The 16,389-nt window shown below is 40.0% G+C and overlaps 1 protein-coding gene across 1 annotated transcript in view; it reads left to right on the top strand.

The window, feature by feature from the left end:
- Window positions 1–16,389, top strand: part of ak5 (adenylate kinase 5) — a 76,446-nt gene that overhangs the window by 29,240 nt on the left and 30,817 nt on the right. Inside the window, exons 7-8 of the mRNA XM_023410914.2 lie at window positions 4,874–4,964; window positions 10,640–10,713. Coding sequence (XP_023266682.1) covers window positions 4,874–4,964; window positions 10,640–10,713 — 165 coding nt within the window. The remainder of the gene's footprint in view (window positions 1–4,873; window positions 4,965–10,639; window positions 10,714–16,389) is intronic.

Genomic DNA, 16,389 nt, shown 5'->3' with positions numbered 1-16,389 from the left:
GTCCTTATCATAACACATGAAGCGAGCCATGCGACACACTGTTGAGAAAGCCTTTGTTCCGAGGCTGGATTTTAAGTTATTAGTACAGATGTCAATGGGATTTTGAATGAAGCTTTCTGACATATGGAACAGAACCTGGAAGTTCCAGTTGACTCTAATGTAGTTTACGGCTGATATAACATCATAGGTCAGTATAGCTGTAAATAATGACACCTGACATATTTCATCTGCCATAAATTACAGGTAAAAACATTTAAATCTCTTACACCAACCGAGATCCCTCACAGGTAAACTGACTGCAGCTCTGCAGTTTGGCATTTTTTATTTTTTATTTTTTATTTTTTATTTTTTGTAAAAACAACTGGGGTCTAACCAATTTCCTTTCCCTACACCTGTGATTTGAACATTTTGAGAGCTGATCGATGGATTGCACCTCCACCCCTCTCTTTGAATTGCTGTCGCCACTCTCTTTGTGGGCCTCAGCGTCAACATTCAGTAACAGGGAGTCTCAGACAAACAGTGTCACTCCCCCTTCACTCTCAGTGTGTCTCTTGCTTGTCAAATCATCCCAATCAAAGGCCGGCAGAGCGTGACGCGCTATTAAAAAAAAACCAACCGCATGACAGTTGATGTACGTGCTGAACACTTGGGCGGTTCTCATCATCAAACATCAGACAGACAACGTTAGAGACCAGCTGGTGAACACAGTGAAGCATACTTTATTCCGCTTTCTTTCAGTTGTATTGTTCCGTTGTCTTATCGCCAATTATCTACTTTCTGATTAACTAAAATAAAACACAAATAATGTTTGTAAAATTTGTGCACAGTATTACATTTCAGTCTGATCCAAGCACAAGAACATATTTTTTTTGATTGAATAACTTTCCCCCTTGTTCTTCAGTAGTTATCCCAAGAGAGGGACTCGATACTCTTGACTAATGAATGCAATAACCTCTGAGGCTTAATTGCTTTTGCTCTGCAGAAGGCTTTTGTGTGAGAGTGATCCTTTCATTTTAAATGTCAGGTTCAATATGGGAAGACATAACTCTATAAAAGAACAACTGCAGTGACTCATTACTCCACATCGTCAACCCTGAATAGGAATGACTGAATTGTCAATACATACGTCTACAAGTCTATTAATTCTTGATGTTTCACTGAATGAAATCATCTCGCTTCTGTCACTGTGATGACGTTGTCACCTCTGAGCTGCTCAGCGGTTTCATTTTTGAGCTCTTGTCAGTTTTCAGTAATTCTCTGCGTGCGATTCAAATGTTGACATTTAGATTTTCATGTCAAAAGTGATGACGATGTTCAAATGAAGGCCTGTTTTTTTTTGTTTTGCTTTTTTTCATCTATGCTGACTCAACTTATCAAAAACACAAAAACACACACACCTCCACGATAAACCCTAAGCGGAAATTGCAGGGAGGAGCAACTGTAATTAAGTTTTTGCTGAGTGAGTTCAGCTCCAGCTTCGGTCCCACGTGCCGCTTGATGCCACACAGATACAAACAAGAGACTCTCTGGGTCTCTTGTCTCTAAGTTCATTATTCCCAAAATATATATGAGACGCAGGCATCGTAACTAATCAGTAAAAGTATGAACAGCAGTCCTCATGTTGAAAAAAAAAATGTCTCTCGCTTTGAAGAGATGGCCTTTCATTTCTACTGAATCTTTAGATTCATTTGGATCCATATCATGTTTCTGTCTGTTTATATCTCTTCTGTTTTCTCTGTGTTCTTCACAAGAGAGTGACAACTTTGAGCAACTTTGAGCTTCACATAACTTGAAAGAAAACTGGAAGGTTTTTATTGTTGAAGTGTGCAGGGAGAATCAATTTCCCAAATTCCTTCAGCTCAAACTCTTGTAGAACTTCACATGAACTCACTCAGATGATCAAACAGATTACACTGGATGGACAAAATATTCTCTTGAAAAGAGTTGCAACCTCTGTTGCAGAGCACTAATGGAGCTGCTGCATTATCCCGTTTCAAAAGCTTAAGACTCCCTTTCTGATTCATGTGTTTCCTTTAATCTGCTTCTCCTTCTCGGGGATCTTTGAGATAATGGATGAGGGCTTTTCATTCACTTCAGCGCACTATATAAAAAGATGAATCTTTTTATACATAAACACGTTCAATACATGAAGGTAATGCAGTTACTTGGATAAGATTTGGGCAAAAGGATGTACTTCCATATTGATTATAATATTGATGGCAGAGGACGCGATTGCTCTTCCCCCTGTCAATTTTAAGGTGATTTATTTTTGGGAGGGGATGGTGCATTCGTGAAAACAGAAATCCTAATCACTCTGCTGTGGCGATCCACAAGTCTATCTATGGATGAAAAAAAAAAGACATTTTAGGATTTTTTCAAAATCCAAATCCCCAATGGATGAATCTGAAAATGCTTCATTCACATTAAAGAAATGGCAGGAATGGAATATAATATTCAAAATCATGTTTTCTTTAGTGGTTAAAATAGACTGTAGCTGGACGTAGCTTCTGTGATGTCACCCACAGGTTTCTGAGGAGCGGTACTGAAGCTCAGAGTGGGACGTTCTGCCATCATCATCTTGCCAGTACCTGACTCCGCCGAACTCCCGGCTAATCCAAAAATGGGCAAAGAGGAGGGGCTTGTGTTGAGCCAAGACTTCAGTGCATGCCGGCTTGTGACAGGCATAGGCTCTCCCTCCTGTCACTCAAAGCGGCACGACCTCAATTATGCAGAACTTTAAGCCTTAATAACATTTAAACAAGTGAGTTATATAAAAATTCACCCAGTTCAGTTGTTATGAAGGAGGAAATTAGCCAAACCAAAACCGTTTTCTGTACCAGGCTGTAAACATGTTTATTTCTGCTGTAAATTTGGACATTTTAACATGGGAGTCTATGGGGATTGACTCGCTTAAGCAGCCATTCGAAGAAGTGTTGGCTGTGTTGGCTTCATTTTTTCTGCCTCGGAAGTTGCCGCTTGGTGTATAGTCGCCTGAAACTAAGAATCCTTGTGTTTTCGCTAGCTTAGAAAGAGCGAGTGTTTCCTCTTCCACTGAGCCCGCCATGTTGGATCACCATGTTTCTACAGTAGCCAAGAATAGACAAACCAAACACTGGCTCTACAGAGGGCTTCTCTCATTTTTACACTCACCACAACACGCCACTAAATCCTGCACAGTGGTGCTTTAAAATGCTCCCGTTTTAGCGTGGATGAGGAAAAGTTAGCTTTTGCAAAATGATGACGTAAGCCTGATCAGATCCGGGTGCAAGCTGTATATGAAGACAACTTTCTATTGCCTCTACCTCTCTGTGAACATCCCCACAGAGTTATTTCAGCTCTGCCTTCTATAGATTACATTTCACTAATGTTGATGTTTATTTTGTTGTTTGCCATTTTGTGAAAAAATGAGATTTAAAACCTTATTTTCTAGTGTGGACACAGCGTCTTCAGATTTAGCTGGGCTTAGTGTGGATACAGCATTAGTCATGATTATTAGCAGACGCATGAACTTTGCTGCGAGGGAAGTTGATATTGAGGATATTGAACTGACATTGAGTCATTCAGACGAAGGTAGAGCTTTCCCATCCGTCCTTGAAAAATGACACTCTCTCGTGCAGCGTCCTGTAAGAATAAATGGCCTTCACAGAGCCTCTCTGTTGGACTAGGAACACATTTAGGTTAGAAAGACACTACAGACCCTTTTTCTGCTCTTGATGCCAGACATGGTGAGATGTGACGGTGAGATGTGACGGTGAGATGTGAGTACCCTGAGTACCCTGATGGGTTTTTTGAATGCCACACTCCCCAGGGAATCCTCAGTTTGATCCCGTTCACTGCTTTTCTGCAGGTGTACTCGCACGGCTCTCGAGGGCCCGGGGGACCGGCCTCTTTTTTTTAGGTTGTTTCCATGGAAACCCCAGGAGGAAGTTCATGTTGTGGGTTATCCTTATCTTACATTTGTTTGACCTCCACTCGCACCGCTGACATCCGTTCGTTTATTTATTTAGCTTACTGCTGAGAATCACACACCTGAAACTGAGAACAATTACACCCAGTCTGTTTACTTTTAGCCGTTTTTGCGTGCACACATGAGAACAGAAGGACGACACAGAGCAGATCAGGGAGGAGGAGTCTGCTTCTACTTCATTCACAAAGCAGATTCTTCATGGCCAATTTGCCAATACTGTACGTGCAAAGGGAGGCAGCCGACCGCCGAATAATCTAACGGAGACCAACTGACAGAGGGAGAGGCTAATTAAAGTGTTATTAAAGCTTCTGCTGTGTGTTGAATACAAAATAACCCAAGTGTGTAGCTTCCAGAGCCTGAGCTCATTTCTTATGTTTGATCTTATAATGAGTCTCATTCTGGATGTCACAGCAGCTTAACTCCGACCGAGCATGTCCGTTTTACTTCTGATCTTGTGGGTTAAGGTCATGACTTTTGTGTAGCGTTTGTCTGCAAACTATATCACCTTTTTAAAGATATTACTCAGATTTCCCAGGGAAAAAAGCATAGACACATCCACATTCTGGGAAAGTGGACCCCCACTGTGTATAATATCAAGATATATGGACAGCCTTTGTGATGGATACGTATTTACATATATATACAATATAAGCATACATACATAAACATACATATTTGTATGGGCTAGACATATATGTCAGTATATAACATAGGTTTCATTTATAATTTTTATGCGTATGTTTTTGATTTTATATGTACATATATATCATACATGGAAATTCAATATATGTACATATATTACATTTGTGCATGAAATCAAAAGTTTGGATGAGATGTCTGAGTTTCGTGTACTTAAAGAAATGGATGGAGGATCATGTTAAAATGTTTTTTCTCTATTCCTTTCAGTTGGATGCTGACCGAGATGAGGAGGAGGTCTTCTGCGACATCAGCATGACTTTGGACAACAAGCTGTTTCCCTCCAAAGAGCCTGCAGCCGGTGAGATGAACTCTTATTTTATAAAACAGTAACAGACCCTTCAAGAGACATTTTAAGGCAAAACACATTTTTTTAAAAAACAGCTTCCAACAGTTTCCAGGCAAAGTTGTAAGTTGGAGCTTCAACAATTAGTGGATTGATTATAGGTTTTTGATAATCAAATAACTGTGTAAATGTGCAGATTTTATGCTTTTCTTTGTCGTGTGTGACAATAAACTGAATATGTTTCGGTTTTGAACTGTTGGTCATACATAACAAGCAGTTTGAAGATGTCACCTTGACACCCTGTTAGAAATTTTAATAGGCATTTTATTGATAAATAATATCAATTAATTGAGAAAACAGATTAGTTAATAATGAAAATAATCATGAGTTGAAGCCCTGCTGTTGGAAGTTAAACATAAAAACACTGACAGTAAACAATTTGCAGATGTGTTTCTCATTATGTTGATGACACGACTAATTCAGGCTGTAATATTATCCAGTGTAAGTGCAGTTGTATATGACTGTCATCTGTAAACACTGCTGTTTATTTTGTAGTACTGCAAATAGTTATTAAAGAGTATTTCCATTTTATGACACGTTATACTTCTACACCCCAATAATTCAGAGGCAAACGTACTTTTTACTGCGCTACATTTATTTGGTAACTTTGCATATTCAGATTAATAATATATAAAATAATCAGATTATTGTAGGTTAGGAAAAGACATTTACAATCAAGATATTTTGATGCAAATACTTTTGTACTTTGACTTTAGTAAAATTTTAAATGCGAGACCTTTTTGTTTGTACAAGTATTTCTGCACTGTGGTGTTGCTACTTTTACTTAAGTGAAAGATCTGAATACTTCCACCGCTGTGCAAAAGGTAGTGTATGTTCCACGGCTACGATAGGCAGCCAGCACTGGATCAAATTTAATGTTCCCAGAAGAGAGGTTTTGTTAAGACGTCATAACAAGTAAAAAATCATAATGTTGCAACATGTGTGTTTGCACATACATTCAATGTAGTAGAGGGCATTCGTTACAGTGGCTATGGGCCAAATAATGATGAAACATGATGCAATCAGCAGCTCTGAGTCCAGCATCAGAACACCTACAGACACCATGAAGAGCACCAAGAGGATTTATTCCCTTTACCAGTGCATGTGTGCAGTGATGAAGGGCTTCTCCAAAACAGTCCACACACACAAGAAGAGAGAACAAGTGAAAACCAAAAACATCACCCACCAGCTCCCTGGTTACCACAAGAGTTGGCATAGCAACCAGTGAAGCAGGGTTAGCCACGCTTTGTGAGAAAAACAGAATCAACAAGGTTAGAATGAGTCTTTGATCCTCAGATGGCGTGACAGAGACGACCAGTTTGTATAATGTAAAACCTGATCATTTACCATTTTTAAAAATGTCCCAGACAGATCTGAGTGTTCCTCGCCTTCAGTCAAGGACTGACACAGCCACACACACGTCTGTTGAAAACATACGATCAGTCAACGTCCGCAGGGATTTCATAAGTGATATAGATCATAAAAGGGTTTAGTGAAAGGAAGAAATATTACCGCTGGCACACAACTCAGCTGGCAAAATATGCCTGTTTCGGTTGCAATGCAGCCATTACTTTTCTGGATGATGAAGTGTAACTTGTAAATGTGGCCACACAGCACAGAAACCCCACATCTTTTGAAGTGTAAAGGCAGACTCGCCGCAGAGTGTCCTCTGCTTTAACTGTAGCACATTTTGGTACAACACTTCTTTTTTTTCTTTTGAGGAAAAGGAATCCTGAATGTTTTTTCCTTTGTAGATCTGTTTTTATACAGTCCCATGACTGATATCTGATCAATAAGGGAGACAAACCTGATCATTATATATAATTTCATATTCCTTTTTTTTTCCACAAACGCATAACATAAACAAACATTTTTGCCATAGTTCCCCCAAATTTGGCTATTAAAGGAACAGTGTCACATTTTGGGAAATATTCTTAATCATTTTCTGATGGAGAAAAAGATCGATACCCTCTCATAATGCCAGTCAAACATAAGGCTACAGCCAGCAGCTTCTCTTAGCATAGCATGGTAAGACTTTCTGGTATAACTTCACTTATTTCCAAGGCACAAGGAGAGGTTTTATTTAACAGCTGTAGAGACCAACACATTTAGAACCTGCTTGAAACAAGGGGAAACAATTATCCTCTGTCAGTACGACTAAAGCTCAGTAATTAACACTCATTCTCATTCTCTGGTAGACGAGCGATGTAATGGTGACTTGCAATTCTTGTTACTTGTTTGTCAAACAAATACACAGATACCTATATCTGCAATAAGCTAACAGTGGCCCATATGTCAGGTAACTCTTTCTCCAATACACCATGCTTTGTTCACCAAGCGTTTTCAGCCATCTTGGCTGTCATTAAGGCATTTGATGAAGGCGATCAGTCAAATTGCCTGTTCTCCTTCTCTGCAAAAGCGAAGGCAAACTGCTTTGGTGATGTTGTGATGAAGGGAACAGTCTGCAGAGCAGATTCTCCACAACAGATTCACTCAGGAGGAAACCCAGGTTTGTGTCAGGAGGTGCTGAATCACAAAGAGAGAACATATAGCACCTCGAAAATAGTTCAGGAGGAGAAAAAGGTGTTTGGAGGAGAGGAGGAGCGAGGAGAGCTGCTGCCCCATGATATAATCAGTTACAATAAGCGAGGATCCAGAGGAAGTTCATGGTGGACATGTAGAGACATTCTTCGTGTGGCGTTACTATAACACGAAACTCAATCTTTTGCTTGAAGGATTTATATTCAAGTGAAATTGAGCCTCAAATCATCCATCAAGAAAGATTTCCATCTAGAATCCAAATATCCAGCGATGAAGGTCAAGCACATAATAGGAGTGAAGCTCACGTTCGCACGTCTTTGACATCAAAATTGGCTTGTGCTATACTTGACAGCTACCTGACACACTTCTGCAGCTCCTCTCCTCACACTTGAGAGCAGTCTGCTTCATGACAAAACACCCAAAATACCAAACAGACAAAGGTGATAAAAAATTTTTTTTTTTAAATAATAAAAAAAAAAACCTCTGCACTTACACCACTTGAGCGACAGAATCTCAAAAATAGATCCTTGAACAAACGAGAAACATTCAGGCTTTCATTAACTGAGAAATGATCACTTACCTCCTGTGAAAAGCCACTGAACCCTCTTAATGTTCACTGATTTCTACTGAACCATCATTATATAGTTCTTAAGATAATATATTACCCTTGTAGAATTGAGGAACTTCACAGATTGATCTTTTTCTCATATAGCCCATAATTGGCTGAGAGAGCTCCTCATCGACAGTCCACTTACTATATGTAGCTGCACTTTGAGATGCATTAAAGAGCATTTTTCTAGATGTTCTTTCACATTATTATCCATAATGGAGCCTCCCAATAGGTGTTCCACACAGGAATAAAAAGAACAACATACTGAGCGGAGTGCAATTTGAAAAGACCACTAAAAGGTCTATTTTTGCTCTGTGAAACTCTCGGCGATCAGGCGATGTCTTTACAATGCAAAGAAAAAGTAAAAGGAGAAGCTGCAGGAAACAAAAAAGATCAAGTGAAATTTAAAAATAGATTGGCAGTTGTTACGGCAAACTCTTTGAGAGAAATTGCCTTCAGGTCCATCTGCCACATTTCTCCCACTGCTGCCTCTCTCTCGCCCAGCCTGGTCCATCCCCGGGCCGTGATCATCGCAGCCGCACGTGCGGACCAAAGTGAAGCGCTGCTGATGAACGCAGCCTCGGCCACCTGACATCACTGGCCTCAAAAGCTACACAGAAAAACTCCACGCTGTCATACCTCGCCCCCCTCGCTCTCCAAAGACGAGATGCACTCTGACGTGCTGCTGACTTTTTAAGTTGTGAACTGTAGAGAGTACACTGGGTCGTTTTTGTTCGCCGTTTTTCTCTGTAAATGTGGTGGATTCTGAGTTTCTTTTCTTTTTTTAAAAAAAATGCATCGAAGGAACTCACAGCTGCTGTCTCTCTGGAATCTGCCTGAATGTTTGAAGCTGCATCCTCACAGAATCTAACCCAGTTCACTAATCAGGAGGCTGTGGCATGCAGGAAAGAAAGATCTGCCAGGGGGAAGTGTTATTCACGACCCATTTCCACTGAGGAAAAAGGATTAAGATGCAATGTGTTAGAATTTATCACAGCATCACCCCTCAGCTGCTTTCTGACAGGAGGAAGTTCAGGTTCACTTCAGGTTCAGGGATTTCTGGAGTTAAAATCTTAGAATCTTGATTTGTAGATATTCTGTTATGATATGCTTTGCATTGTGTCACTTAGACTGGAAATCAAAGTGCAGATGTGCAGCGGTGTGTCTACATCTGGAAATTAGATGTCGCTTTCCGTGCCGTTGTGGTGCACATGGTGCAGGGATAAAATTAACTCCTATGTAATGCAAAGAGATCATGCAATATACATATATACAAGTATTCATCTTCATACATTAATCTATATACTACTGGCCTTGACAGCTAACAGTACCAACATGACTTTTTTATAGCCGTCAGCTCAGAAACGGATCCAAGATTTCTTATGTTTTCCCTTTTCTATATTTCTAATGACATTTTCCAGACATGAAATGTGACTGTTGAAAAAAATTCAGTCAAATTTTAAAAATTATTCCAGCCTCTTAAAAATTAGGATTTGCTGCTTCTCATGTGAGAAATAATTAAACATATTAGGAAATACATTCTCATTTGCAACGAATTAAAAAATAAGACTATTGTTACACAAATGTAAGAATGTAATTTAGAAACAACAGTTTGAGGTCTTACAGGGTGAATACGTGCTGTAAATGTTTCTTGACAAACAACAGCCGAGCCCAGCGGCTTCCTGGAGTCTTGCCATCATTGCCAGGCAACAAGGCAACCCCTGTGTCCTAGAAATTATGTCTATACGCAACGTTTTGAAGGAAATATAACTGTGACATTTTCTATTAAAAATAAAGAGGATATGTAGTTAATTGACATTTGGCAGGTCACAAACGTGTTGATAGTGAATACTTCAGTGAAATTTAATTTCTTTTCTGCCGATGTGTCTGATCATGCAGGTCAACATCCACTTGCAGTGACTACAGCCTTATTAAACTTTTATATGGTTACGTTGAGGCACCGGCAGCACTTTGTTAAGGTTGGAGAAAGACGGTCTGATTTGATACAGAAAAGGTTCACAGTGAGAGAACGTGTTTATTTACATTGAATGAAAACCGCAGTCCTTTCCGAACCATGACAGAGGCACACACATCCACCCGACCACCTACCACTGACTCTGGTGTAGTTTATAAATGTAGTGCTTCAGTCATTCATAAAAAAAACCCAATGCCTCTGAAAATGATCCTGCCAGGTCACTGGGGAAATTATTTTTTAATATATATATATATATATATATAAATATATATATATATATATATATATAAACATAACATGCAGGACAGGGTCCAACTAGGAGGCTAATCACCTCTGGTCTCTAGCTCCACACTTTACACACACACACACACACACACACACACACGAGACACATTCATCTTCACATCTATGTAACCAAATAAGAGTATCACCCAAAATGTTGACCAATTCCTCTAAACCTAACTGAGTCAAGTTTGATGATTGTGGTGTATTTTCTGTGTTCAGGCCCCAGTGAGCTGGACCTCAGTCTACTGGGTGAAACCAGCAGTCTGGCAGATGCTGCTTGCAAGTACGATGAGGTAAGAGTACCATTCATTATTACCTGTTGAGTGTGGAGGGTCACTCCCGGATTTGGGAGCACATATAACCCTCATTAAAATTCTTTTCAACTTGCAAAACAGTAGCTTTCTATTGGTTCTAACTAGACAGGATAGACGTTTCATGGCTCGCCAGTTAGGACCACCGTTCCTCCTTGGACCACTGTCAGTAGGTTGTTTTTAAGGCAGCTTCTTACTGTGACCAGCCCACGGCACACCTGCACCTGTGCAGTAATCATGCTGTGTAATCAGCGCCTTGATATGTCACACCTGTGAGGAGGACAGGTTATCTCGGCAGAGGAGAAATTCTCACCAACACGGATTTAAACACATTCGTGAAGAAGATTTGAGAGACAGAGAGAGGCCTTTTGTGTGTGGTAGGAAAAAATCTTTGATTTCAACTCATAAGAAATGGGAGCTTCTAGTGTGTATATTTTTGTTCAGTGTATATCTCAGACCTTGATATGCACCACAATTACAAGGTAATCAATGTTATTTGTTTCACCTGTGAATGGTCATAATGTTTTGGCTCATCAGTGTGAATTCAGTGTTCACTTACTGAGCTATTCGGGAGGCTTTCAAGAACATTAGAATAAATATGGAAAGTGTTCCAGTCTGATGGATTGTGTTTGTTTTTGCGATGCATATCTTAATGTTGTCCTCAATCATCTTCATAACAATCTTATTCCAGATTTGTCATCAGCAGTAACTTAATAACAATCTTATTGTCCTTTCATGGTGACATTTTTATCCCATTACAGAAATCAAATTTTCAATCATCACTAACGAGCAAAAAACCCATGAAGTCCACGTCCTGCGCTCTCTCTCTCTCCATTTCTGTCCCTTCTTTGTCGTTGCAAAACATAAGTGACAATCTGCAAATTACCTTTTCAAAAATGGCAAATGGTGAACTCGTTTCAAAGGCCGGATGATTCAGCCAGACACATGCCCAGAGATTCAGAACTCTCAGGCGAAGGATGCAGACGAGCATCATTCCTCCGCACAATCCTGGCGCTGCAGCGAAGCAAAACCCTGACCTCTGTCTCATTTTCCATCCTCCGAGAGTCTAGAAACAAATTGCTCTTCTCTCTCTTCCTCCTTCTGCTTCTGCTTTTCTTCTCTACTTCTTGTCTCGGGAGTGTTGCTGCCTGATGGAGGCTCTTTATTGTTTTTTTCAATGTTCCAACCAGTCTGATATCAGGGCATAAACACTCCGTCAGCAGCACACCTCTTCATTTATACAGTGCACTGAATTCACACTTGGGAGCTGCTCATGATAACTGAATCTGTTTACTGTTGGCTGCCCAGCAGTGGAGAAGTTTGGATATTTTGCTTGGCAGTAATTCACTGGTAGTTGCGTAAATAGCCCTCCCCCGTAACATTTGCTATCATTTTTCCTCCTTCTCTCTTTATCCTTCTCAATAATATATCTACATACTTCATTTACTCTGTTTTTACAGTTGTACTCATGCACATGTGTGGAGTTTATCTAAAAGGGTGACATGGGACAGGATTAGAGATTTGAAACAACAAACATTCTACGATACTTTTTGAGGGAAGCACCTGCTACATGGGCTACCACACGTCTCCTGTTGTTTAATGTCTTCTTGTTTGAACCGCACCATTCCTGTCTCTTTCAAATGGATGGATTCCACTTTTCTCTTGATTGCAGAGTTTGACATCTACATGGTAGGGTATCAGCTGAAACTAAATACTGATGTCAACCAGTTCTTTTTCAATTTAAAAAGAATTGAAAGTGCATAACTTGTATGAAAAATGCAATTATATTTATCTTTAGAAATTTTAGAACTTTTTTTATCAACCAAAATTGGTAGAGACCAAATACACAACTCCAATGAATGAACGATGCCTCTCTGTAACTGCTGAGTAAATAAGCATATGTTTGCTAACAAGGTCGAAATATCAACTTCAAAAGGTGACGATATGTCAATGTTGTGTTCGCAACTAGTTTCTGCTGCCCCCAGGTGGCAAAACAATCAGTTATTGCAGGTTTCTTCCATATCTGGACAATACTTCCGAACAGCTACTGTTTAAAAGGTCAAGAACGAACTTTAAATCTCAACTGTTGAGCCATATATAATTGCATGACAGATCATGTGATATAAACAAAGGCTCCAGAACACAATCATAACAAAAGATTGTTTAGTCAAATACATATGTCTGAGGCACTGAGTCCAATCCAGTAAATTGGGTTGGTGCATTATCACATCTTGTGGCAGGGAAATGGAAGATCAGCACATAATATCAGCCAAAACTAGCCTAGTAACACAGTTAAAGGTGCCGCGATATACCAATATTGATGATAACTGTGATATGTAAAAAGTAAAATGTTGACATTTTATTCATAATACACATATGATAATATTGAAATGGCAGTTGTTTGGCCTTGGCCTAACTGTTAATGTTGGTTACAGACTCTCTCCATCTCCCTAAAGTCATATTTGAGTCTAATTCATTCACCAAACAAGAGACAATAAACACACAATAAACAAAGTTTAAGATAAATTTGACTAAGAGCATTTTTTTTCTATAGATATTGCGATAATATAGTTATTGTGAATTCTTTTGGTCATGATCGTGTTGTGAAACCTGATGTTGTGACAGCCCTAAGAACAATGTGGAATAAATGCTGCAGAGTAGGTCTACTCAACTTGTCAAAGCACCTTCATCACCTTCATACTTCATACTTCATTTTAACATTGATATGTTTTGTCCATGTGTGACTGTTTACAGAGAGGACATTGTTTGACCTTCACCAGCCCTGTTCACAAACAGTCGGGTGCTTTGTTACCTGGCGGCCGACATCCTGGTGGGTGTCTCCTGCGCCTCATGGCCGACTGTGATTTCCTAATAAAACACCCTTAGTCATGCCCGGTTAAAAAATGAACTTTAATTGAGGCCAATCCATAAGTATTGACCGATGTCACCTACTCCTCACTATTCAGACACATTCAGACACATTAAGACTGAGGGTAAAGCCTGGTGTGTTGATAGGACGCGGAGGTAATCCTTGTAGAGGAAACCACAGAGCAGCTCGAGTATGGAGGGAGTGCAAACAGAAAGGGGCAGCCGGCTCACTGAAGACGTCCCCGTGCAGCTCTTCCCGTGGCGAGCTGTGACTATCTTTTCTGTGAAGTGGAACAAAGACGCTGTGCAACCTTGTCATTCCATATTTGTGGCCTCAGATATGAGACGGAGCTGTACTTTGTTAGCGTGCTGATCCACAGAAGGTGGCAGAGGAGGGAGACAGAAGGGCAGAGCGGCTATTTTGGGGCTCTGGTGTCAAATCTCATGGACATTTTTCTCCAATTATTTCTTACTTTCCACCACCTCCAGTGTGATCCTGATGAGAGCATGAGATCTACAGCTGACATAGCTCGTGTTTCTGACTCACTTTTCTTCTTTGTGGCTTTGAAATCTTTGTAGTTTGCTCCTTTATGGAGTACGGCAACTGTAGTTGAATCCACGTCACTGTCAGCTGTAGATGTTGACGCCTCTCTAGCAAGGAAATCTGTTTAGAGCTCCTGTGTGTTTTAATAAAAATATAGATATTTAGTGCCAGTGTATCACGAGACGAAGCAATACAATGTATTCAAGTATCCCACCCCTTTTGTTTACATTCAAGTGACAGACCCCTCTAGTGGCCGTAGTGAGTATATGACAGGAGCAAAGGAGGACGTCAGGTGACGCAAAGTCTGCATTCGCAGGTCGACAAAACATTGGACTTTAACATGGGAGACTGTTGTTCATTTCCATTTTGACTTCATTTGACGACAAAGGCCCTCTAATCTTTAAGTACTTATTTCAACTTTATTTCAACGTCTTTTCCCTAAACCTAACCAAACCTTGACCATAGCATTGGGAGACTGAATCCATGTGTCACTGTTCACTTGATGAACGATTTACTCACATTACGACTAAATACATTATTTCTTGTAATTGCTTTCATCTTCACGTTGCTCCCAAGCTCTGCTGGAAGGGGAGTATTTGGCAAAAAGCCTCAATAAAAACTACTTTCTAATTGAGGAAGGAGAAGGTACAGCAGCTATCTCTGTTGTATCTCTGATTGTAATAAACCACTGCGGACAATGCTGCATTTTAAAGAGCTGGACTGGTGCAGTATTAGGTAACTGGAGTGCTGCATTAATGTGATGAAGTGCCTTGATTTACCAGGTAGTTCACTGGATTAGTGAAATACATCTGGTTATTTAACAGCAATATCAGTCTGTTGGTTGGTGAATCACTTCATCGCTTCAGTTCAGACTGAAATATCTCAGAATCTGTTGAATGGATTGCCATGAAATTTGGGACGAACATTCATGTTCATGATCACGAATGTGGCGATCTTTTGGTCTTATCTCTATCGCCACCACAAGGTTGATATTTGTGTTGTTTTGTTTTTTTTTTGTGAAATATCATGAATGTTGGATGGATTGCCGTGAAATTTGCTACACATATTCATGAATTAATTGTACTGTAATAGCTTTTTTCATTTACCACCAAATCCTTTCATTTAGGACTAAATACCTGCAAAACTAATTACATTTCCATCAGCTTCAGGTGTACTTTGTGTTTAAGCTGCAGCACAATGGGAAGAACAGGAAAAAAACATCCATTCACACCTGATTATTCTGAGGTGGTTAACCCCACAGCTAGCCAGCTCCCACTGCTCGTACTCGCACCAGATTAAGAGCTTAAATTAGTGTTATAAAAATGATCTGAATGGATTGTACTAGGGTTAATGTGGGTTTTATTTTGATGTAACTGCCAGCAGTGGTGCAATATCTCCAAATCAATATGACGTGAACGCAGCATTAAGTGCTAAATAACATATTAGCTCACTAACTATCAGCAAAATATCTAAATGCTAAATATCTGCATGTTATCAGTATGTTAGCACGCTGATGTTAGCATTATGCTTAAAGCGCATCTGCGTGTAAACACAAGCCCAGAGAGCTGCCACTACAGTTAATTTGCAGGGAAAAAAAATTGGAAACATTTCATCATCTACAGTGTTCAGCTGAGTTATAAAATATTCATACACCCAGAAGAGTTTATCCATATTGCAAGAGACTCCCTTAGTGATGAAGTGATAAAGATGTAAGAAAAGCAAAGTTGTCTCCCCAGCATCCATCAGCAGTTTCATTCCTTGGTGTTAAATGAGCATTACAGCATCACTGAGCTGCGAACATGGATGGAGACTTTAGGTGTTGTTTTGGGATGTTTGTGTAGGAGTGTGTGTTTATGACTGTTCATGTGTTCATCACCAGTATACAGTATCAACTTCCCAGGAATGAAGAAAAACAGTCTTATTTGTGTGTGTGTGTGTGTGTGTGTGTGTGTGTGTGTGTCTCCATCACGTGCAAGCAATGTGTGCTAGTGATGTGTTTCTCTCTGAGTCATCACACCAGTTGGTGTACCCACATGCCAAGGCTCTCTGTTGGCACCCAGCCCTCCCCCACACTGACGGCATTTAACTCTAACAGAGCTCCGCTTCACTTTGTTCTGCTCCTCTACCGTTCTCCTATTGTGTATAACTGCAGCTCCACATTGACCCAGACAGAAACACAGCCATTATCAGAACACTGTGAGTTAAGAGCTGGCGACAAATGAAAATGTCACGGGAGATCATTTTTC

This window comes from Seriola lalandi, unplaced genomic scaffold, assembly GCF_002814215.2.
Source record: "Seriola lalandi dorsalis isolate HSWRI2012SDOR001 ecotype SW California unplaced genomic scaffold, Sedor1 jcf7180002054441, whole genome shotgun sequence".
In the NCBI taxonomy this organism is placed as follows: domain Eukaryota; kingdom Metazoa; phylum Chordata; class Actinopteri; order Carangiformes; family Carangidae; genus Seriola; species Seriola lalandi.
The sequence above is the reverse complement of the archived record's forward strand: the minus strand, read 5'-3'. Positions and strand labels throughout refer to the sequence as shown.